Source organism: Pseudorca crassidens, chromosome 15 (assembly GCF_039906515.1).
Source record: "Pseudorca crassidens isolate mPseCra1 chromosome 15, mPseCra1.hap1, whole genome shotgun sequence".
NCBI classification, from domain to species: Eukaryota; Metazoa; Chordata; class Mammalia; order Artiodactyla; family Delphinidae; genus Pseudorca; species Pseudorca crassidens.
The window spans coordinates 78,884,515-78,908,609 of NC_090310.1; the positions used below are offsets into that span (position 1 = coordinate 78,884,515).

Sequence of the window (24,095 nt, forward strand, 5' to 3'; positions counted from 1 at the left end):
AGGCATGGGAAGCTCTGTGCTGAGATGATAGTGGTTTGTGACCTCGGGTATGTCTCAGCGCCAGGCATGACCCTTCCCATGCATTGCTTCCTTCGATCCTCACCAAATGGGATGATCCCCATTTGCCAGATGAAGAAACTGAGGCCCATGGAGGTTATATTACTTCAGACCACACAATCAAGTTGTGACAGAGCCAGGAATCAAACCCAGGTCCTCAAATCTGTGGTCTTAATAACAGCTGGAATTTGGGTGGGGAGGGAAGAAGAGGGGGCTCTGTCTGTTCCCCTGAGGAATCACTACACTTCGTGGTGCTCTTTGTCTGAACTGGGGTCTGTTGAATCCGTGTTGTGGGAAGTTAAGTGTTCATGCTTCAGGCCCTGGATTGAGCACAGGCCATAAATGACCCATCAGGGTGGAATCCGGGTTGGGCCCAAGGTTCTGAGGATCAGCAAGGAAGCTTGGGGCAGCTCCAGCCCCAGGGGGAAGCAGGAACAGCCGAGGCCCACTTGGCAGTGGGGCGTGCCAGCTTTGGCACTGGCTCCCCACAGACAGGCATGAGTCACTGCGGGGCAGCACCGCTCGGTCTGCCTAGGACGCGCTGTTCTGCGGGGACCACAGCTCCCACTGGGAGCCAGGGCCAACCGGGCAGAGTCTGTGGAAAAATACTGCGGTGGGGTACACCCTGGCACTCTGCTGTGTTTTGTGCTGCCCCAAATTCGCCCGTGGCCTCCTGCCAACCAAGTGGGATTCAGTACATTGGTTTTAAAAAAAAAAAAAAAAAAAGCCAAGAGAGCAGTTTTTGAGAAGTCCCAGGCCCAGCAGTTAGGCTTGGCTGCCTTCTCTCTCTCCAGGTTAGAATAGCAGCATTATGTGGACCGAGTGCCGGGTATTGGACCAAGATGTCCATGGTTCGGTCACGTTCAGTCCTCGTCTCAGTCTTACGGAGTTGTGCCTTTATCATTCCCATTTTCCAAGTGTTGAAACAGAGGTGTAGAGAAGTGAGAAAACCAAGGTTTAGAGGGAGTTTTCACACTGTGCAGCCCTCCCGGGGACCTCTCCAGTTAATTTAAAGTCACAGGGAGGGGCATGGAGGGAGCTGAGGGCACCCACCCCTCCCCACTTCAATGCAAGCAATCCGTTCTTCTTATATGTGGGACTTCTGGTTAATAGTATAAATAAACAGGCCTCCCCTTGTTTATTTGTACTAATAATGTAAAGTACACGAGGTAGACTCTCAGTTGCCCACTCACTATCTATTTTTCCCTTCTTCACTAACAGAACCTCAGTTTTATTTAGTGTGGCATTGTGTCTATAGCTAAAGGACCCCAATCCCAGCCCTGCTTATAGTGTAGGTAGCCAGTGAGATATAAGCTGAAGTCACCAGATGGGGCTTTTAATAACAGCTCTTAATGAAGAGTTTCTTCACTCACTGGAAGGTGAGACCTTTTGGTCCTTCCTCCGTTTGTCTCCTTTTTCCTGCTTGGAACTGCAATGGAGTGGCTGGAGCTCTGAGCCGCTTTGGACCATGATTCATCATTGAACATGAAAGCTCGTGTGAGACTGTTGATCAGGAGCCTGGGGTATTAATGGTATTACAGCATTGCTGTGTCAGCCCTGTCCTGCCCTCTCCATGAAAGGAAGGAAGCTCACATGTTAAAAGCTGTATTTCAGTTTCTGTTATATTCAGCTGAAGTTAAACGTATAAGGCAACGTTTATTGGGTGTTTGCCTTATGCTGGTCACTGAGCTAAAACTGAGTGCACATAATCACTTTGAACCCTTACAGTAACCTGATGCATTAGGTGAGCTCTGGACCCAGGGAGCCTAGATTCGAATCCTTGCCTCTTTCAACTTAGACAAGTGACTCCATCTCTCTGCACCTCATTTGTCTTTGTTCTAAAATGAGAGTAGCAGCAGTATTCTCTACCTCGTCAGGTGGTTTAGCAGATTGAGATTATGTACGTAAAGTATATACCTGGCACGTAGCAGGTGCTCAATGAATGTCGACTATTTTTAAAACTTTATTTTATCGAACTGTAGTTGATTTACAATGTTGTGTTCGTTTCTGCCTACAGCAAAGTGATTCAGTTATATACATTCTTTTTCATCTTCTTTTCCATTATGGCTTATCACAGGATATTGAATATAGTTCCCTGTGCTCTACAGTAGGACCTTGTTGTTTATCCATTCTGTATATAATAGTTTGCAGCTGCTAATCCCAAACTCCCACTCCATCCCTTCCCCAGCCTTTGGCAACCACAAGTCTGTTCTCTGTGTCTGTGAGTCTGTTTCTGTCGTAGATAAGTTCATTTGTGTCATATTTTAGATTCCACATATAAGAGATATCATATGGTATTTGTCTTTGTCTTTCTGACTTACTTCACTTAGTATGATAATCTCTAGGTCCATCCATGTTGCTGCAAATAGCATTATTTCATTCTTTTTAATGGCCGAGTGGTATTCCATTTTATGTATGTACCACACCTTTATCCATTCATCTGTTGATGGACTTCTTGGCTGTTTCCATGTCTTGGCTATTGTAAATAGTGCTGCCATGAACATAGGGGTGTATATATCTTTTTGAATTATAGTTTTGTCCAGATATATGCCCAAGAGTGGGATTGCTGGGTCCTATGGCAACTCTGCTTTTAGTTTTCTGAGGAACCTCCATGCTCTTCTTCATAGTGGCTGCACCAATTTACATTCCCACCAACAGTGTAGGAGGGTTCCCTTTCCCCACACCCTTTCCAGCATTTGGTATTTGTATATTTCTTCATGATGGCCATTCTGACTGATGTGAGGTGATACCTCATTGTAGTTTTGATTTGCATTTCTCTAATAATTAGCACTGTTGAGCATCTTTTCATGTGCCTGTTGGCTATCTGTATATCTAATGAAAGTCAACTATTATCCCCATTATATAGATGAGGAAACGGGTAGATGGGTACAAGTTTCCACAGCCCAAGTGAGGAGGGGACAGGAATTTGAATTTAGACAGAATTCTGTTACAAATTAAAATAAATCAGATACTCACTATTAGATGGCCTGTAAGGATTATTCTTGTTTTAAGTTCTGTCTAGTCTAATGTTGTACGCATCTGTGAAATAATGAATATGAACTAATATATGTCACTGCTTTTCAACTAGTGAAAAAACATTTGGTTTAATGATTTTTCGGCCTCTCCTCAAACCAGCAGAACCTCTGAAATAGGATGCCTCTTTAAAACATTGGGTTTAATGTCCCAGCTGTGTGCTCAGCGTGGACAGGGCTGGGAATACAACAAACAATAAACTGATAAGATAGAGTTTCTGTCCTTCAGGAGCCCCCAGTCTGGTGAGCTAAAGGGGCTCATCAACAGGGCTCACACACAGTAATGTGTTAAGTATCACGCGGGGATTCCCGAATTGTATGAGCAAAGAAGGGGCTCCTAACCCAGGAATCAGAGAAGGCCTCTGAGGAGGCATTGACATTTAAAGCTGAAAGAAGGTGTGGTAGACAGCTTCTGCCGTGGCCCCTGGTGATGCCTGCCCACCTCGTCTATTCACATCCTTGTGTCACCCCCTCCTCGTGTGTGGCCTAGACCCGGTGACTTGATTCCAGAGAATAAAATGCGGCAAAATGGGGACTTCCCTGGTGGTCCTGTGGTTAAGACTTTGCCTTCCAATGCAGGGGTTGCGGGTTCGATCCCTGGTCGGGGAGCTAAGATCCCACATGCCTTGCGGCCAAGAAACCAAAACATAAAACAGAAGCAATATTGTAACAAATTCAATAAAGACTTTCAAAATGGTCCACATCAAAAAAAATTTTTTTTAATGTGGCAAAATGATGGAATGTCGCTTTCAAGATTAGGTTCTGAACTCTGACTTCCATCCCACTGGCACTCCCCCTTGCCCGCTCACTCTGCCAGCTGCCGTGTTGTTGCATGTGCCGTAGAGAGGCCCACATAGTGAGGAGCTAAGGAAGACTTGTGGCCAATGGCTTGTGAGGACCTGAGACCCTCAGTCCAACACCCCATGAGGAGCAGAATTCTGCCACAGTCATGCCAGCAAGTGAGGGGCCTACTCAGTCAGGCCTTGGGATGACCCAGCGCCAGAGGACCCAGTTCAGCAGCGTCTGATTCCTGACCCCTAGAAGCCTGAGATTTAAAATGTTGTTGTTTTAAGTTACTCTGTTGTTGGGGAAATTTGTTATGCAGCAACAGATGACCTCTACAGAGGGGCAGGAATTAGCCGTGTGTCAGAAGGAAAGAAAGGGAGGGTGGGAGGTCGTTCTGGGCAGCTGTGCAGGGGCCCAGACGGAAGACAGAATGGCTGGATTAGAGAGCAGGCCACAAATGTCCATTCCATGAGGTGAGGAACTTCACCTGTTCACCCACCACCATATCCCCAGTGCTGGGAATGTGAAGAGTGGGCATGCAGTAGGTGCTCAATAAATGTATGGGAGGTGTGGTCAAGGGAACTGAATGCAAAGAAGAATCTTGGGAGGAGAGCTCAGGGCGCATAGCCGAGGCCTCCTGGCCTCCACTCTGAGCCTGGACTGGTCCTCGGGCCCATGGGAGCCTTGGCTGGCAATTCAGTGGGCTGATTGCCGCCCAGTGAGGATGGCCTGGACACTGGGGCTGGAAATAAGGCTCAGGAGGAGAGGGGGAGGCTGACACAGGCCTGCAGACCAGGGATGGCCTGGACCAAGCTGGCCGTTGGGATAGGGGAGACCCGTGACCAGATCTGGGGCATCTATCGGAAGGACAGCCCATGGTACCTGCCCATGGATTGGATGCACGGGTGGAGGGAAGTGGGAACATCAAGGGACACTGTTTTGGTCAGAGTGACCTGGTGGATGGTGGTGCTGCTTTTGGTGATAGAGAATATTACAGGTGACCCTGGGCAGGTCACTTAGCCTCTGTATGCCTCAGTCTTAGTCATCAATAAAGTAGGGTTAGTAACTCCTACCTAGTAGAGCTGTTGTAAAAATGAAATGAGATGATGGCTACAAACACCTGGAAAAAAACAAGACACACACATAATTTATATGTAGTATATGACTTATATATTATATATGTGATTTTCTTGAAGTGTAGTTGATTTACAGTGTTACATTAGTTTCAGGTGTACAACGTAGTGATTCGATATTTTTATAGATTATGCTCCATTTAAAGTTATTATAGAATATTGGCTTTGTTCCCTGGGCTGTACATTACATCCTTGTATCTTATTTATTTGTATTATATTAGAACCCTGGAGAAGGAACAACTTGGGGTGCTGCAGGGGCACCAAGAGAGATGTTCACTTTTGGAATTTTCTTTCTCCCGTTCTATCCCTGGGAAGAAACAAGCCACTCAAAGGAAGTAAGAACCCTCTCGATGAAAACTCACTTTTGCCAGTTGTGGCAAAGGCAAGTGACATTATGTTTTTGCCGCCATCTGCAAATGGCATCCTCCCGAGAAACGGCCTCTCCTCAAACCAGCAGAACCTCTGAAATAGGATGCCTCTTGGGACGATTAAGTTTGGGCCCACTTGCATCTTGACATCATTCAGGGTCTGAACGTTCCGTCTCGCCACTACAGATGTATAGATTTCAGGGTTCCGAGGGCTAACGGGGAATTGTGACATACTTGTGGCTCAAGTCATTTCTTAGCTTTCAGGCCCAATCGTGCTCGCTCACATAACACGTGGCTCAGGAGCTTGATGTAGGTACCAGCTACCCTGTGTGTCCGACATGTGTCATGTCAGTCCCTCCGATGTTAAGTTCCTGATTGTGCGTGTCATCTATGCAGTCATTCGAACTCTCCAGGTCAAGAATTTCGCCTCCCCAGGAACATTTGTCCAAAGACATCTTTGGTTGTTACAACCATGGGGAATGGAGTGGAGAGGGGTGCTACTGTCATTTAGAGGGTGGAGACCAGGGATGCTGCTAACACCCTACAATGCACAGAACAGCTGCCACCACAGGGAGTGATCCAGCCCCACGTGTCGGCAGTAACGACATTGAGAAACTCTGCTCTAGAGCTACTTGTTTGTTGAACAAGTTCTGAGTGCCTACTGTATGCCAGGTCCCATTCAGCCCTGCAGGTAAGACTGTGAATGAGACCAGTGAAGTTCTTCCCCTCGTGGAACAAACATTCTGATGGAGAAGACGGATAAGAAACTGGTGTACAAATCAGTATGTTTCCTAAGATAATTTCAGATGATGAAAACTGCTGTGTGAACAGGGTCTATGTGTGTTTTCACACACAGTTGTTTCCCTTGTACTTGGCACAGTGCTTGGCATGGAGTAGGGTTCAGTGAGTTTTCACTGATTCCTCAATGATTAAGACCCTGCTGTTGGTTAACTATGTGCCCTTGGACAAGGTCATCTCTCCGTGCCTCAGTTTTTTCATCTGTAAAGCGGGGATTCTCATAGGACCCACCTGGTAGAATTGGGCGATCAAATGAGAAGATATATATAAAGGGCTTGAACATTCCTTGCCCACAGTAAATGCTCAATAAATGTTAGTGACATTCATTCATTCATTCCTCCCCTTTGCCATGGGTCAACTGTAACAGTCTTTGCTCTGACTCCTTGGCTCCATCTCTGCCCTTCACCTTTGGCAGCTCTCATTGGTTACAAGTGCCCAGAACAGTGTAATAGGCCCTCCAGCTGGTATGAGAAGGATGGTGACAAAAGGACTTGGAGAGGAAAGGAGCATGATTGAACGTAGTCCGTGTCACCACTGGGGAGGGCACACATGCAGCTTGTTGGTGCTTCAGGGGCACATGACAAACATCCGTGGTGACCATTTTTTCATGTCCTGGCACCCTGGTAGCTTACACAGGTCCCCAGCTGGCTTCTGACCTCCTAGTAAGGTTTGCTCTTCTTCCACTGCCAACTTTTTCTTCTTATCTGTATCTGCTTCCCAAGGGGGAACTATGGCCTAAGGTCTCAGTTCTCCACCTAGGTGAGTCAAGAGCCTTTTGGTCAAAGTAAGAGGAAATCAGTTGAAATGGACTTAAGCCAAAAAAGGAAATGCATTAGCTCGTGTAACAGAAAATTCGGGGCATGGCAGGATTCAGGATGCAGTGTTTCCAGGAATCTCTCTCCCTTGATCTCGTTTCCTCTATTCTGACCATATCCTCAGGCAAGTACTTCCCAAACACGGGCTTAACCTCCCCATTCCATCCCCACCAACAACTCTGGACTCACATTCAACAGGTTGAGGAACCTCAGCTGAAAGACAGCATCTCTTTTGCAATAGTTCCAGCAAAAATCTTGGGGTCAACTGCGATTGGCCCATCCTGGGTCAGGTGTCCATTCCTGAGCCAATCCCTGCAGCCATGGGTATGTGGGGTTTTGATTGGCTAGGCCTGGGTCACGTGCCTGCCCTCTGATCTGGAATAGGAGCAACTCCACCCATACAGTCGAGATTGAGAACAGAGGGGAGGTGTCCCCCCAAAGCACATCAGGGTGCTGTTACAAAAGGTAACAGCCCAAACCACAGATGCCATCTGTACCATCTGATTGAGCATAAAACCCAAAGGCTGAAGTCCCCAATTCTTCCCGACTTAGCCGAGTCGGGGGTTAACACTGTTAGCCAGCTCTCTTTTTTGGTGAGCCGATGTCAGTGTGGTGGGCATTCCCTTGAAAGACAGAAGGCTTCAGGAAGGATAACGCCCAGCTGGGCCCAGCAATCTCCCCAGTGCCAAATGCTTCCTGATATCAACTGGACATAACACCCGCCCCATCACCTCTTCCCTGGAATGACCTCCTGGCCTTTCCGTAGAGCAAAAGTTCCGTGGATCTCCTTTCTCCACATAAAACTCACCTAAATTTGGAAACAAACTCATGAAACCAGTTTAATCACAAAGTAAACTCAGGGTGAAATCTGGCCTATTTCTTTTTTAAGCGAGAGATTTGGACATGCCTGTAACTGTTGTGCTGGGTTGTTTTAAAAATTTAGATCCATTTGTATCTGGTGTTTTTAAACTTCTTCCAGTGTTATCTGCTTTAAAATAAGAACAAGAAATAGAAATGACTCTGAACTTTCTCTTTGTTCAGTTGTTAATGGAATAAATATAATAAAAGCGTACAAACTAAACATCATGCAATTAAGAAAAACAACGCTTTTCAGGAGGGCTAACTTGGAATAGAAACTGTGGAATAATAATAATAGTGGTAATATTAGTTCAGGTATATTGCACATCTATGAACCAGGCATCGTTCTAAGCACTTCATCAATATGTGCTGACTTCTAATATTGCCCCCATTTTATGGATGAGGACACTGAGACACAGAGAGGTGAAGTGATTTGGCTAGGGTGACAGTGGCTGCTAAATGATCGAGCAGGGATTTGAAGCCGGCTAGTCTAACTCCACTGGCCCAGAGGCCTAGGACAATCTGGTTCCCAGCCATTGCATCTTAAGGTGACTCACTCCTTCTAGATGGCTGAGAGCTTACCCCACTTGAACCTGTTTTCAGGTTCATTCAGCAAAGGCTGCATTTTATGACTGCCTGATGTTTTTGTAGTTAAGGCTGAACCCATATTGGTAAATGGACTCTCTCAAAATTTCTTCCTCTGCCAAAGTTCTGTTAGCCTGCAATCCTCAAAGCACTTCGCATATACAAACTTCAAAGCCAATTACATCCAGCCTGACGTGACCGGAGGGCACCTCCCAAGGCTCTGGCAGAGATGACAATTGGCAGTGGAGCTGTTTTTAATGATGTTTCATTTTGATCAAACCAGAAAAAAATGTGCAACTGCTCAAAAGGCTATTTACAAACTCCAGCTATGGCCACTGACCCGCATCTAATTCTGCTAATCACATAAACACAAGTTTTATCCCCATCCGTGGAATACATTCCCAGCTCATCCCCACCTGCTACCCTCCTCCCATTCCCATCCTCACCCCCCCAAGAGAGCACTTTTGTTTGTCACTTACAATTGCTGTGATTAGTACTGTCTACACAGCAATACCAGTCCCGTTCCCTTTCTTGCTCCTTGTCCCAAGATGTGCCGTTAAAACAGAGAGCTTTGAGTTTCTGTAAAGTCTAAACAATCTCAAATGTGCAGGGCTGCATTTGTAAAAAATGTTCAGAGGATGAGTCCAACTTCAGATTTCCATCTATAACCAATTATATCTGTTAGGATTGGGATTCACTAAATATAACAGAACGCCCCCCTCCAATATGTTATGCCTTAAACAAGATCAAAGTTTATTATTCTCTCATAAAAATATCAGAGATCCAGATGACTGTCTTTCTGTTCTGCCATCTTCAGCATGTGGCCACCAACTTCAAGGTCATCTTATGATTCAAAGTGGCTGCTTCAGTTCCAGGCTTCATGTCTACCTTCTAGGGCAGCAGCCAGAAGAAACTGAAAAGCCAAAAGGCCCTCACACCCTCCCTTCTACAGAACCTTCCTGGTAATAACCCCCCACCAAGTTCTTTTTATGTCTCCTTGGTCAAGTCATAGTCATGTGGTCATATCTAGCCACAAGGGGTGCTAAGAAATGTAGTCTTTGGACATTGGCTCGCAATCAGCAGTCTCTGTTACCATCAATGATGTAGTATGACTAGATCAGCCCAGGAGAACTGGAGTTCTGATCACCCAGAACAGTGCTGGGGACCAAGGAGTCCGCTTCCTCCATCATTCATTGACCCTAAGTCTTCATTACCTGGGACAAACTCCCTTCTTCCAGATCTGGAGATAGGAGTGACTTATTGGTCCTAGGTAAATTTGGTTCAGCAAAATGAAAGGAGCAATCTCCTTCTGTTCTCAAGAGTATGTCTCCACTCCTGTGCCCCAGAGGCAGCCATGATCTCTTTAGCTGAGAATCTGTTCCCCTCTTTACAATCTGCTTCACTCTACCCCACCTACTCCAATAGAAAAGTATTTCAAGGCTCTGCTTTGGGTTTCTTTATCTCCCCGCGAGGTGGCATTGCCAACGTATTGGCTCTTCTGCTATCTGTTTTACCTTCCTTCTCTTATTCTTAATGCCCCATCAGCTCTTTCTAGAATCCTAGAGATTGGCTATAGGGTGGCGGGGTGGAGCTCAGAGGAAGTGGGGAGCCCAGTGGGATGGCCATGGTGGGGAGGGGTAGACAGTGGAGTTGATCGGGAATCACTGGGACTCAAAGACCAGAGGGGAGAATTTGGGTTAAAGCAGAGGTTCTCAACCAGGGCGATTTTGCCCCCCGGGAAAGTTTAGCAATATCTGGAGACATTTTCCATTGTCACAGGGTGTGTTCTTGGCATCTAAAGGGTAGAGGCCAGGGATGGTGCCAAACACCCTACAGAGTAGCGCACAGGCCCCCACAGCAAAGCATTATCTGGCCCAGAATATCATTAGCATTGAGGCTGAGATAATCTGGCTTAAAGGGAGCAGAGGATGTAGCTTGATAGTTAAGAGCATGTGCTCTGATGTCAAAAGCTCGGGCTCAAATCCCAGCTGTGACATGTGGCAACTTTATGACTTTGAACAGGCCCCCTGACCTCTCTAGCTTGTCTGCACATCTGCAGTATTGGGGGCTTTCTGAGAGCTGAAAGAGATAATCCCCATAAAGTGTGTTGTCCAGTACCTGGCGCCCACACCTCCCTCACGTGGGCTTGAGTATGAGAAATACTTACATATACATCAGGATTGCCAGGCTGAGGTTTATACAGTTTACATCCCATCATGCAAAGCGAAAGAAAACAAAAGGTTGATTCTAAAGATGAAAAACAAAAAACAGAAATCTCGCGGGATTTTGTAAGTACCGTTCCAGGCCGAACCAAAAGGCGAGAAGCAAGTGCCGTTCCACCGAGCCGTGCGCAGGAGGATGGCGGGAACGCTGGCCACCCGGACCCTCTCCTCCTGCACTCCACAAACGCTCGCAGCAGTGCTCCTCTTAGGAGTGTTTGAGGTTTGGACCGGGCCTTCCCCTCTCCAGATTTCTGGTTAAATTTGGTCTCACTGAGCTGAGGCTCTTTAAACAAAGACTTGACGCAGAAGAGAGAAGGAAACGTTTGAGAAATGTTTCCAGAAAGAGCGATCCAGGCAGAGGAAACAGCAAGAAGAAAGCCCTGAGCAGAAGCACAGCTGGTATTCTGGAGCAGCGAGCGGCCAGCGTGGCCGCAGCAGAGGAGGTTGGGGGGCGGTGATGCGGGGAGACCTGGGCCTCTGGAACTTCACTGGGACCTTCGCTGTACTCTTATTTAGATGAGAAGCTACTGCGAAGTTTTGAGCAGAGCAAGGACTTGATTGGCCAGATTTTGACAGAGCCCTTCTGCTATTATGTTGAGCATGGACTGTGGGGCATCAGGGAGGGGGCAGGGAGCCCAGAGGAGGCGGCCACGGGAGTCCAGGTGGGAGGGGATGAGAGGAAAATGGGGCGGGGGGGTGAGGAAGATATTCGGGGTATATTTTGAAGCTGGGACCAGTAGATGTTTGGCTGATGGCTTGGAGGTGGGTTATAAGAGAGAGAGTCACCATCGAGAGTGACCCCAAATGTTTTGACCTGAGAAACTTTGTCGTGGGTTCAGTAGTGCCCCCCCAAAGGCTGTGCCTGAGTTCCAACCCCTTGAACCAGTGATAGTGGCCTTATCTGGGAAAAGGGTCTTTGCAGAGGTAATTAAGTTATGGATCTCAAGATGACATGATCCTGGATTAAGGTGGACCCTCAATCCAATGACAGATGTCTTTGTAAGAAAAGGAGAGGACACAGAGACACACAGAGTTGGGCATGGGAAGATGGGGGCAGAGATGGAGTCAAGGAGCGCCAAGGATGGCCGGGCAGCCACCAGAAGTTAGAGGGGCAGGACGGGCTGGATGCGCCCTCAGTGCCTCCAGAAGGAACCAACCATGTGGACACCATGACGTCTGACTTCCGACCTCCAGAACTGGGGGAGAATAAATTTCCATCGTTCTAGCCACGTAGGTTGTGGTACTTTGTTTTAGCAGCCACGGGACACTCATACCAATGGGAAAGGTGGATTTGCCACTGATTGAGATGGAGAGTCTAGAAGGAGGTTTGTGTAAAAGCGGGTGGAGGGTGGGAACCCTAATAAATCCTGTGCAGGGAAGCCGTGAGCATCAAATGGAGTGACGTACGTCAAGTGCCCAGCATGCCTGAGCCCTGCTGTCACACTTGGAACCTTCTCCCCTGACCTCCTCCCTCCTCCACTGTCTGAAACGGCCCCTGCCTTCCACTGTGCCCCGTCATCCCGTCTGATTTCCTTCCCAGCACTTAATACTCTCTGGAATAATCTTATTCTTTGCTTGCTTTTTGTCATCTATTTCCCTAACACCAAGGCTCATACTTGCCCTAAACTGAAATTTGCACGAGGTTGGGGGCTTTCTCTGTTTTTATGTCATTTTATCTTTCATTTCTTTGTTTTGCTCTTTATGCGTTATTTTCTTTTATGACTCCCCAGGGGTCAGAGCAGTTCCTGGTCCACAGCTGGCCACTGGGAAGCAGTCCTTGAAGGCAGTTAGCTGGTGTTTGGTGACTGCATTCCCTTCTGCATCTTAGACTGATGGATGGGAACTGTTACTGTGGTGAAGACCCTCCCAGGCCACGTATTAAAATGCATAACATTGAGGTTCTGATTCACTAGGTCTGGGTTAGGACTTAGAAATCCATGTTTTTAGCAAGATCCCCACACGATTCTGATGCGAGTTTGTCAAAGTGTGAACCCCTTTGTTGGGCTAAGCTCTTCGAACACATCCTCACACTGCAAAGGGCAGAGAGGCTCTGGAGTTGAACAGAGGTGGAACTCTGTCACTTACAAGCTGGTGATGACCTTGAACATGCTACTTTACCTTTGGGGGCTTAAAAAACAGCCTTTATTTATTCACTAATCTCATAAATCTGCAAGCTAGGCAGGGCTGAGCGGGGACAGCTTGTTTTTGCTTTACATGGTGTCAGCTAGGGTGGCTTGCAGGAAAGCTGGCATCAGAAATCCCTGAAGTCTCACTGACTCACAGTTGGTGCTGATGCTGATGCAGATGCAGATGGTGATGCTGATGCTGATGAAGATGGTGATGCTGATGCTGATGCAGATGCTGATGCTGATGCAGATGGTGATGCTGATGAAGATGCTGATGCAGATGCTGATGCAGATGCTGATGTTGATGCTGATGAAGATGCTAATGAAGATGCTGATGCTGATGAAGGTGCTGATGAAGATGCTGATGCAGATGCTGATGCTGATGCTGATGAAGATGCTGATGCTGATGCAGATGGTGATGCAGATGGTGATGCTGATGCTGATGCTGATGAAGGTGCTGATGCTGATGAAGATGCTGATGCTGATGCTGATGAAGGTGCTGATGCTGATGAAGATGCTGATGAAGATGCTGATGCAGATGCTGATGCAGATGCTGATGAAGATGCTGATGCTGTTGCTGATGAAGATGCTGATGCTGATGAAGGTGCTGATGCTGATGAAGATGCTGATGCTGATGCAGATGGTGATGCTGATGCTGAAGGTGGCTGTGGGTTCAAACAGCTGGGGCTCCCCAGGCAGCTCTCTCTATCTCTGGGTGATCTCCCTTCATGGTATGTCAAGTGTGGTGGCTTTAGGGTGGCTGAGTTTCTTACATGGCAGCTCAGGGCTTCAAAGGTACATGTCCCAAAAGCAAACTACAGAAGCTGCGTGGCCTCAGAAGTCATTCTGTGTCACTTCTGCCACATTCTGTGGTTAGAGGCAGTCAAAAATCCATATAATTTTCACATCATGAACTATTATTCTTTTTTAACTTTTTTTCCCACCACTTAAAAATGTGAAAACCATTCTCAGCTCCTGTATGGTACAAAAACAAGCAATGGGCCAGATATGGCCCTTGGGCAGTAGTTTGCAGACACCTGAACTAGATAACCACCCTCGGGGCCCAGACCCTGGTGTTATGGAATTTGGGATGCAGTGAGAGAGAGTGAGGACCAGGAGGCCATCCCGGGGACCATTGCCAAGCTGGAAATTATGGAGCTGTTCCCTTACCCAGCCTGACTACTCTTCACAAAGGCAACAGCCTCTGCCTCTGGGGGTGTGGCCTCTGGGTTCAGGAAGTTGAGAAATGCGGTCATTCCTCTGTGGCCTCATAAGTAAGCTATGGCCTTGGGGGTGGAGGGTGGGGAATACCAGTTGGATTCAGAGGTCAGCTTGTTGGGAGGTTCACGAGCAGGCAACAGCTGCCCCTTGGGAGATGCACGCGTCTTCTCAGAGCAGTAGACGCCGTCTCCTCACCTCTCCATAGCTGTGTCCTCATCTGCAAAGGGGGGGGGGGTTGGGGAGAGAATGTCTGCCTTGTAGATATGCTGGAGGATTATTAATTAATATATGTAAAGGGCTTTATTGAGCCCTTGGCATAAAGCGAGCACTCAAAAAATGGTAGCGGTTGCTATCTGGGGTAGGCAAAATAGTGTCGTTAAGAGCGTTGGACTCACAGATAATCTTGAGTTGAACCTTGCTAGCTGTGTGACCTTGGCCGAGTTACTTAACCTCTCTGAGCCTTAGTTTCCTATGGAGTTAATAAAACCAGCCTCTCAGGACTAAACCAAATCATGCATGGGCTGTGTTCATGGATTGGAAGGGAGTAAGCAATAAGTCACTATCAATGTGATGCTGATATTATTATTGTTAGGCTGAGTAGAGACTGCCTACCTCATTGGGTGGTAGCTACTCACAGTGGATCATGATAGTATTCATTGTTGCCATTTGAAACACTCTTTCCCTCAAGCCCTGAGCTTGATGAGATAGAGACACAAAGGCAATTAGGGACCAAAACCCCAGCCTTATTCTGGTAAAGCCAGCTAGAGGAAAGGCAGGTCCCTTTCCACTGCAAGTTACTATCTGGAAGTTGGGGGTGCCCCTTTAATTCACAGGAGAAGGCCAAATTAATCATGTGACCACACTAAACGCAGGGGCGGATGGGAAATGTCGTCATTATTCTGGGCAGCCCAGTGCACAGTGAAAATCTTCAGTTACTGTGGAAGCGAAGGGGAACGGATCCTGAGGTTCAATCATTCAGTCTGTTGAACATAGGAGAAACAACAACAACAAATTCATGATGGAAGTTGGAAAACGGGCCTTGGATGTGTGGCCACGGTCAGGCTTCTTTCTACTACTGCCCGGACTGAATTTCAGGGGTCCACCCGGACACAGGCAGAACTGGCCACTGCAGGCTTACCCACAAGGGAGAGGGAGGAAGGGGGTGGGGGATGGAGAGTCCCAATAAATACTCAGCTATTTTTCTACCACTAATTGGGTGTCACTCCTATTCCCTTAGGAAGGAGAGTTGTGGAAACGTTTCTTCAGAAAGGGAACAGTTTCCTCTGCATGGGCTGAGGCAGGAGTGAAGAAGGGGCATAGGTCTGCCTGCATTTGTCTTTAGACCCTTGTATACCCTGACCTATCCCTCCCCTCAGAACCCCCAACCAACCTTCCTCTGGGTGAGTAGTAGTGGAAGAAATTTCTGGAAAGACAGATCAGGGCCAGGCTTAAAGTTCCCTCCATTTCTGGATGAGTTTAGAGCCCGGTTCCCTTTGCAGTGTGGTGCTGTGGGAGTGTTGAAAGCCAGGGAGACACAACATGGGACAGATGCTGCTGGAGAAGGACACGTGAGCGGAGGTGCACGTGGGGCCACCGGCCTGTCTGCCTGCCAGACCAGAGAGGTAAGGGTTTCCAGCTCCAGGTGATGGGGTGGGGTTAGAAAGGAGGCTGGCAGATAGCTCAGCCCCTCCTAATTCATACCACATGCTGCTGATGACTGTGGCTTCATTTCCGGAAAAACCTCCCCTAGGGGCTGGGAGAAAATCTCCGTGAAATCTGGCACCCCAGGCTCGCGGCTGGTGGATGGGGGAGGGGGGGCCAAGTGAAAAGAATCTGGGCAGCTGCCAGCAAGCAACTGGGGCCACTGGAGGGCATTTGGGAGGCGTGAGCGAGTTCGGGCTCAGGGTCCACGCATCTGTGTGGCCTCGGAAGCACTGCGTGTGCCAAGTCATGGACCCCGAAAGGTGGACACGTGGCCCTGGGGGCACCAGGGACAGTCAGGTGTTGCATTAATGGACATGGTTAAGAACATGGTTATGCACTTTCATGTTTGCCTTCTTTCTCTGACAAATGGCACTAATTTATTATCAATAGTAATGATTTTAAGCTTCCTTTAAAGTACATTTATTAAGCGAGAAAATGAGTCCACTTAAATACACACATATTTATCTATCTGTCTATCTATCTATCTATCTGTGTAATAGTGGAGCTGGTACTCAGATGTGGCCCAGATCCCAAGGACCGGCTGGGATGGCTTGAATTTGGCCAGCACCAGTGCGGGTGGCGCTGAGTCTCCAACACAGATCTCTGGGTACTTTGGGGAGTGCCCAAATATTTTAAGCGGATTTATAATAAAAGAGGGAAACTGAAGCACTGGTCGAAGTGGTTTTGCCAGGGCCCGTCGTTAAACAGTCTCCCCACCAGGAGGTGCCAGAAAAAGGCCATCAGCAGAGGCCCCTACTGCCTTGGGAAGGGGCAACCTCTGTCTTCGGGGCCTGGCTGTCTGTCTCCCATCCCAGAGCCTTTGGACGCACCCCCAATTCCTCCCCTCTACCGCCCCGTGTAGAACATTTCCGTCCCATTCTTGAGTACCTTAGCAATTTGGGCTGGCGTGTTGCTCCTCCCTGGAGAGGCGTACTTGTGGTTTAATCTCCAAGTACAGGACAAAATACTTGGGTTTTGGTTGAAAAGTTCACAGCAGCATCCAGCGGGTGTAAGAGGGGGTTTGTGTTTGGGATGTTTTTAACCCTCTATAATCATCCCAGAGCCTCACAGACCAGTCCAGCAATGCAGTGCCCTTCCCCAGCTCCCCAGTACGACCACATAGTACAGGACGCCTCGAATCTGATTCCCTGCTCGGCCACTGATGGGCTGCGTGACCTTGAGTGAGTGACTGTGCATCTCTGAGCCTCCGTTTCCTTGGGATAAAAGAACAGCAAGAAAGCCAGCCTTCCAAGTGCGTTGTGAGGCTGCAGTGACCCACACGGAGCCCCTCCACTGACATCAGCCTTCCATGCGGCCCATCACCTCAACAGGTACCCTCCTACTCACCTTGGAGGATGAGGCCAGACTCTGATCTCCCCACCCACCCTGGAAGATGACGGAGGTTGGTACCACAGGAGAACAGCTCAGGCCCATTACTGCGACCACCCATCTAGGTAAGGAAAAGCGGGCAGGGTTCAAGGGATGTATGCATATGGATGTACATCATAGTAATATTTGTAATGATAAAAATGTAGAAGCAATTTAGATATCACTTCTTATAAGATTTACTAAATAAATCACAGCACTGCCATAAAGGGGACACACTTGCTGTTTACTGTACGTGTGTCTTTACTGAAAACGGTGGTTGACCACTCAGCTTTTACACCCCCCTTCCTCCTTCTTCCTGCCAACCCCACTTTGTTTAGGTATTGATCGCTTTCTGATGCAGCCATGAGGCTCCAGGGAAGCTGATCCCACCCCTAGATCCAGCAGAAAGCTCTACTTAATTGAACCCAGGGGTCGGCAAACATATTCAATAAATGACCAGATAGTAAATATTTAAGGCTTCGCAGGCCACACAGTGTCACAACTAATCAACTCTGATGTTGTGACAGGAAAGCAGCTGCAGATGACGCATAAATAAGCTTGGCCGTGTTCCAATAAAACTTTACTCACAAAGCCAGCGGGCCAAGTGTGGCCCACCCAGCCTAAGCCAATGGTAAACATCTAACCCCCATCGTGACTGGTTCAGAAACTCACTCTGACCCCCGTCAGTACCAAGCGTAGCCCTGGTGGGAGTTACCGGTCTGACCTTTCATGAGGAATGACCGGGAGGCCCTTTGTGGTCAGAGCAGGGCTCTCAGAGGAGGTGACAGTGGATCTGGGACCTGAAGGTGAAGAGGCAGTCACACAGGAGCTGTGGACGGGATCCTAGGTGCGGGCAACAGCAGGTGCAAAAGCAAGAAGGCTTTGTTCTCAGAAAGAGGCCCAGTGCCTGGGGCAGAGTGAGGGAGGGACAGAGCGGGGGGGCAGAAGACGGGCTAGTGCTGGGCCAGCTAGCCTGCAGGGAGCGTGTGCCGTGGTCTAGGCAGAAGGGAAGCCATTAGAGAATTCATCGGAGAGTTTCTGTAAGTTATCTGGTGTCACAGGCCTCGAGAAACATCCAGAAAGTTACATGACCAGCGTTAATGGTCGTTATCTCTAGGAGATAATTGTCCGTTCACATTTTGCTTGACTGTGCTGCTTAATTTGTCCACAATATACGTATGTTGAGAGTCAGAAAAATAAACGTGTCCTCAGCTTCATGGCTGTGCAGCTTGTGCTCTTGCACAAGGCCTCGTGCTCAGATAGGCCCTGCACTTGGCACGTTCGTCATCTTAAAATTCCTAATAAAGTTGTCCTTGAATTTGTATTTTTTACGTGAAGTCCGATGGGACAAGAAGCGTGCGTGTACGGGCCCAGAGGAGATGCGCGGCGCGTGCACAGCACCGTTCCATTCCATACGTGTTCGCTGTTCCCCGTGACATCAGAATCCCCGGGTACCCACCACACGCGGCAGGTCAGTGAGACTCAAAGCAAGTCCAAGGCAAGTGTGTTACCTACATAACTGAGCCGTACTGGGGGCGCCGTCAGCTTTCTGCCAGAACCAGAACTTGCTTTCAATGCAGAAAGAAGGCAAAGGCAGAAAGAAACACGAACAACCAAGCAACCCCTCCTTACGCGTGTTACTTCCTTGTATTAGTCAACCATTTACACTGAAAATGATGACTTGGAAGGAAAGGGGAAGACGGTATGAAACCTACGGTTCCTTCGCCTGTCAGTCCTTCCGTACTCACCAGTAAGCGGAAGGTGGAGAGTGTCTGTAGAATGTACCAAGAAGTGAAAGACCCTCGCCCCTCAGTGTCGGGGGTGGACTGTTTCCAGGACCACTGATGGATTTTGGATAGGTCCATCCAAAACGTGACTGTGACTGATGCATCCGTTCTATCAGCCATTCTATCCTTGGTTCTGCACCTGTGGATTCAACCAACCGGGAATCGTGTGGGATTTTTGTTTTAGGTTTTTTTTTTTTTTTAATGAAAAAAAGTCCTCCAATAAGTGGACCTGCACCATTCAAGCCCATGTTGTTCAGGGTCAACTGGAAAACAGTTGAGTTCATTTTGTGCGGCGTTTCCACTCCTCTGGTACACATGCATATATGAGCTAGGAAACAGAAGTTGTGTAATTTTGCTGATTCTGCTTACAGGTTAAATGCTCTTCTATTTGTATTTAGTATCGGGATTGTGCCATATAAAAAGTAATGGCAAAAAGGCATGCCATTCATGAATTTAATATCCTATGAGTTTAATATAATTGAATATAATAGTGTAAAACTAAAATGTTTCCCTGTACTTAGAACATTAAGTGGCGAATAAAAAACACCGTAATAAGTCAAGAGAGAGAGACCGCAGAAGAAAGGGAAAAACCTTTATATTTTAGTACCTTTAGTACCTGGAGCAGCGCTTTTTTTCCTGCTGTTCGAACCGGGGCCCTGCGTTTTCACTTTGCACTGGGTCCCACAGGTTGTTTAGTGAGTCCCGTGTACTCTGGAGAAAGAAACGAGAGGAGAAATATTCAAGGGTGCAGAGCAGGGCTTGGCCAGTGAGGGGCTGGCTCTGAGCCCAGGCCTGGCCTCCCCCCACCAACATTTGCAGAGAGGAAGGAGCTGGGAGATTTGTTTGCACTCAGTCCACTTCATCAAGTGGCCCGGCAGGCATCAGCAGTAACTTAGACTTTATCACAATATTTTCTTTGCCTCCCCAGACTTCACCTTCACCCTGAAGGTGAAGTTTGGGGAGGGGGAGCGGCTGCTCTGAGCTCACTCCCCGGGGGTCCTCCTGGAGACGTGCAAGCACAAAGAAAGCTCATTCTTCTGCTCTTAAAAACAATCAGGCCCTTTCCCTCTGTTATTTATTTTTTCATTTTAAGTCCAATTTAGAAAGAGCTGGGGGCCGTGACTCAGTCCTTCCTCGCGCCCCTTGGCGAGGCTGCAGACGGGAGCATGGGGCCCAGCTAATCTCCGGGAGCAATATTTATGACCCTCTGAGAGGTGGAAGGCAGACACTGTGCTGTCAGAGCAGCCAGGAGCTGTGGCCCTGGGGGGCCCAGCACCCTCCCATAGGGACAGCCTCACCATTGCCAGCTCAGCTTCCCCGCTAGGCTCCTTGGCTTCTGGGGCTAGCAGGGCTGGGGAGCCAGGGCAACAGGTGGCCAGGTGGCCTTTCCAGGGCCTGAGGGAGGGGTGGTGCCAACCGTACCCTCAAGCACCTTCCATGGAGCCCCTCCCGCCCCCCCAGGACCAGATGGGAGCAAGCATACTCTGGAAGGAAGCCTTGTGCCTGGGGGGCCCTCAAGGATCAGGAGGAAAGGAATTGAGAGCAGGAACGCTGTCTGCTCCAGACGGCGGGATGATGTCACCCTCTAGGGGGTGGGGCTGTGACATTTACTCACTGGGCCATTCTGAAGCTTTCTCCAGCATGGCCATCCAGCACACAGACAGAGTAGGGGAAGGAGCTTGGCTTTGCCTTCCCTAGGGGCAAGTTTGAATGCCGGCCCCCAGTCTCTGGAGCACCTCCTTCGTATGGCTGATACAAGGAGGGCACATAGAGGTACTCCATGCATGTTAGTTTTACTTATAATCAAGGTGCCCCAGAACCTAAAATGTCCCGACTTTTAAATGTCAGTGTGTCAGAGACTGCTGTTTGTCCCCCAAATTTATTTTCTCCTTCTTCCTGGCTAATGGCATTTCTGGATTTTAGCTGGGCTCGCTAAAATCCGGAAGATGGATAACGGCCATCCCGAATAAGCTACACCTTCAGCAGCTATATGGTCTAGAAATATAATGTTATTGTTACAAAGGGGAAAGAAAAGGGATAAGCTGGTTGTGCTAATAGATTAAAAATTCTTTTTAAAAAAATTTATTTTATTGAAGTATAGTTGATTTGCAATGTTGTGTTAGTTTCTGCTGTATAGCAGAGTGATTCAGTTGCACATATATATTCTTTTTCATTACGGTTTATTACAGAATATTGAATATAGTTCCCTGTGCTATACAGTAGGACCTTGTTGTTTATCCATTCTGTATGTAATGGTTTGCATCTGCTAAGCCCAACCTCCCACTCCATCCCCCCTGCACCACCACCCCTGCCTCGGCAACCACAAGTCTGTTCTCTGTCTGTGAGTCTGTTTCTGTTTCGTAGGTAAGTTCATTTGTGTCATATTTTAGATTCCACATACAAGTGATATCATATGGTATTTATCTTTCTCTTTCTGACTTACTTCACTTAGTATGATAATCTCTAGGTCCATCCATGTTGCTGCAAATGGCATTATTTCAGTCTTTTTAATGGCTGAGTAGTCTTCCATTGTGTACATGTACCACATCTTTAGCCATTCATCTGTTGATGGACGTTAAAGTTGCTTCCATGTCCTGGCTATGGTAAATAGTGCTGCAGTGAACATTGGGGTGCATATATCTTTTTGAATTAAAGTTTTTGTCTCTTCCAGATATATGCCCAGGAGAAGGATTGCAGGATCATATGGTAACTCTATTTTTGGTTGTTTTTTTTGCGGTACGCGGGCCTCTCACTGTTGTGGCCTCTCCCGTTGCGGAGCACAGGCTCCGGACGCACAGGCTCAGCGGCCATGGCTCACGGGCCCAGCTGCTCCGCGGCATGTGGGATCTTCCCAGACCGGGGCACGAACCCGTGTCCCCTGCATCGGCAGGCAGACTCTCAACCACTGCGCCACCAGGGAAGCCCTATTTTTAGTTTTTTCAGGAACCTCCATACTGTTCTCCATAGTGGCTGCACCAATTTACATTCCCACCATCAGTGTAGGAGGGTTCCTTTTTCTCCACACCCTCTCCAGCATTTATTATTTGTAGACTTTTTGATGATGGCTGTTCTGACCAGAGTCAGAAGAGTCAAAACTACTATCTCATTGTAGTTTTGATTTGCATTTCTCTAATAATTAGCAATGTTGAGCATTTTTTCATGTGCCTGTTTTCCATCCGTATGTCTTCTGGGAGAAATGTCTATTTAGGTCTTCTGCCCATTTTTTGATTGGGTAGTTTGTTTTTTGATATTGAGTTGTATGAACTGTTCGTATATTTTAAAAATTAATGCCTTGGGCTTCCCTGGTGGCGCAGTGGTTGAGAGTCTGCCTGCCGATGCAGGGGACGCGGGTTCGTGCCCCAGTCCGGGAGGATTCCACATGCCGCGGAGCGGCTGGGCCCGTGAGCCATGGCTGCTGAGCCTGCACGTCCGGAGCCTGTCCTCCGCAACGGGAGAGGCCACAACAGTGAGAGGCCCGCGCACCGCAAAAAAAATAAAAATTAATGCCTTATCGGTCGCATCGTTTGCAAATATTTTCTCCCATTCTGTAGGTTGTCTTTTCGTTTTGTTTATGGTTTCCTTTGCTGTGCAAAAGCTTTTAAGTTTAATTAGGTCCCATTTGTTTGTTTTTATTTCCATTACTTTAGGAGGTGGATCTGAAAAGATATTGCTGAGATTTATGTCAGAGTGTTCTGCCTATGTTTTCCTCTAGGAGTTTTATAGTATCTGGTCTGACATCTAGGTCTTTAATCCATTTTGAGTTTATTTTTGTCTGTGGTGTTAGAGAATGTTCTCATTTCATTCTCTTACCTGTACCTGTCCAGTTTTCCCAGCACCACTTATTGAGGAGACTGTCTTTTCTCCACCGTATATTCTTGCCTCCTTTGTCACAGGTTAATTGACCGTAGGTGTGTGGGTTTATTTCTGGGCAAGGTAGGGTCTCTTAAAGATGAGGGTACAAAGGTTTATGACATTGAGTATGAACTAAGATATGCTTCGCCTGGGATCAGTGAGAAGCTCTGGGTACCTGGGGCCAACAGGAGGCACAGGGACCTCTGGCATGATGCATTCTAATCACCCACCTCCCATATCAGACACGATAGAGAGGGGGATACAGATAGAGAGGGAAGGGGGTCTGCCCCTGAGCAGACACCCAGGTAGCGGCAGCGCTGGGCCTTGAGAGAGGTGTCACTGCAGGTAAAGAAACAGAAAATTGAAATATGCAAGGGACCCAAGGATTCCCTCACTCACGAGCTGGGTAACCCTCCAACTCCTTTGTAAGTAGCCTTGATGGGGAGATGCCCAAAGGGTCCCCAGGGTGTGTTGAAATGGGGTGGGGAGCCTCTCAGATTTCACAGAGGGCCCGCCCCTGCAGTTTCCTGAGCACAGCTGCTCTTGAGGGTCCCCTGGCCCCAGGCCCCCATCAGCACCCCTGACTCATGCCTCTGTCATCACAGGAGAGCTGTTCTCCCAAACAGAGGGAAGAGGCTGCAGTGTGCTCATGGGCAGCTGCAGATGAGGGGTCTCTGAGCTACCAAACGTCAGCAGAGCAAAGACTCTTTTTAACCAGAAGAGAGAGGCTTAGGAGGTTAGAAGGATGTCTTGACAAATCATGACTTCCCAGCTTGACCCACAGGTCATGGGTTTCACTGTGTACTGTTCTCTTCTGAACCTAAGTCTTTGAAGATGGAGGCAGGAGCACAACGCATAGGAACATATCCTGGCTCTGCTACTTACTAGCTGTGTGACCTTAGATGGTGTACATAACCTCTCTGAGTCTCAAGTGCCTCATCTGTAAAATGGGGTAGATAGGAGTAGTTCCTTGGCAGGGTTGTAAAGGTTAAATGAGAAGCGCACAAATCTCATCTGCCTATGAATTTGCATTCTGAGTGTTGGATGAAACACTACAAATGGCTACTTTTGTTTTCTTATGGACAGTGTCCTTAACTAGTGTGTTGGTTTCCTATGGCCACTGTAACAAATTACCACAAACTTAATGGCTTAAAACAATGCAAATTAAGGATCTTACTGTTCTGCAGTTCAGAAATCCTAAAGTCGAGGCCAAGTTCCTTCTTGAAGGCAAGGCTCCGTTCCCTTGCCTGTCCAGCCTCCAGAAGCCTCCTGCCTTCTTGGCTTGTGGCTCTTCCCTCCATCTTCAAAGCCAGGAGCATCTTCAAATCTCTCTGTCATCACATCTCCCTCTCTGACTCCAACCCTCCTGTCTCCCTCTTACAA

The 24,095-nt window shown here is 47.9% G+C and overlaps 1 protein-coding gene and 1 long non-coding RNA gene across 9 annotated transcripts in view; one reads left to right on the top strand and one right to left on the bottom strand.

Annotated features, from left to right (window-relative positions):
* LOC137208012 (uncharacterized) overlaps positions 1-24,095 on the top strand; it is a 324,147-nt gene that overhangs the window by 259,685 nt on the left and 40,367 nt on the right. For 5 of the 8 annotated variants that reach the window (XR_010935434.1, XR_010935435.1, XR_010935437.1 and 2 more), the window contains exons 1-3: positions 12,945-13,441; positions 15,501-15,623; positions 17,037-17,159. Coding sequence is in view for 2 of the 8 variants with exons in the window: in XM_067708475.1 (XP_067564576.1) it covers positions 12,965-13,441; positions 15,501-15,623; positions 16,767-16,868 (702 nt within the window). In the remaining 6 variants the exon portion in view is untranslated. The other 3 variants (XM_067708475.1, XM_067708476.1, XR_010935439.1) reach the window with 3 other exon arrangements.
* LOC137208013 (uncharacterized) lies at positions 18,362-20,382 on the bottom strand. The gene is made up of 3 exons (XR_010935440.1): positions 20,344-20,382; positions 19,468-19,571; positions 18,362-18,999 (listed from the first exon to the last, which is right to left on the bottom strand). It is a non-coding gene; the product is annotated as an uncharacterized lncRNA (long non-coding RNA).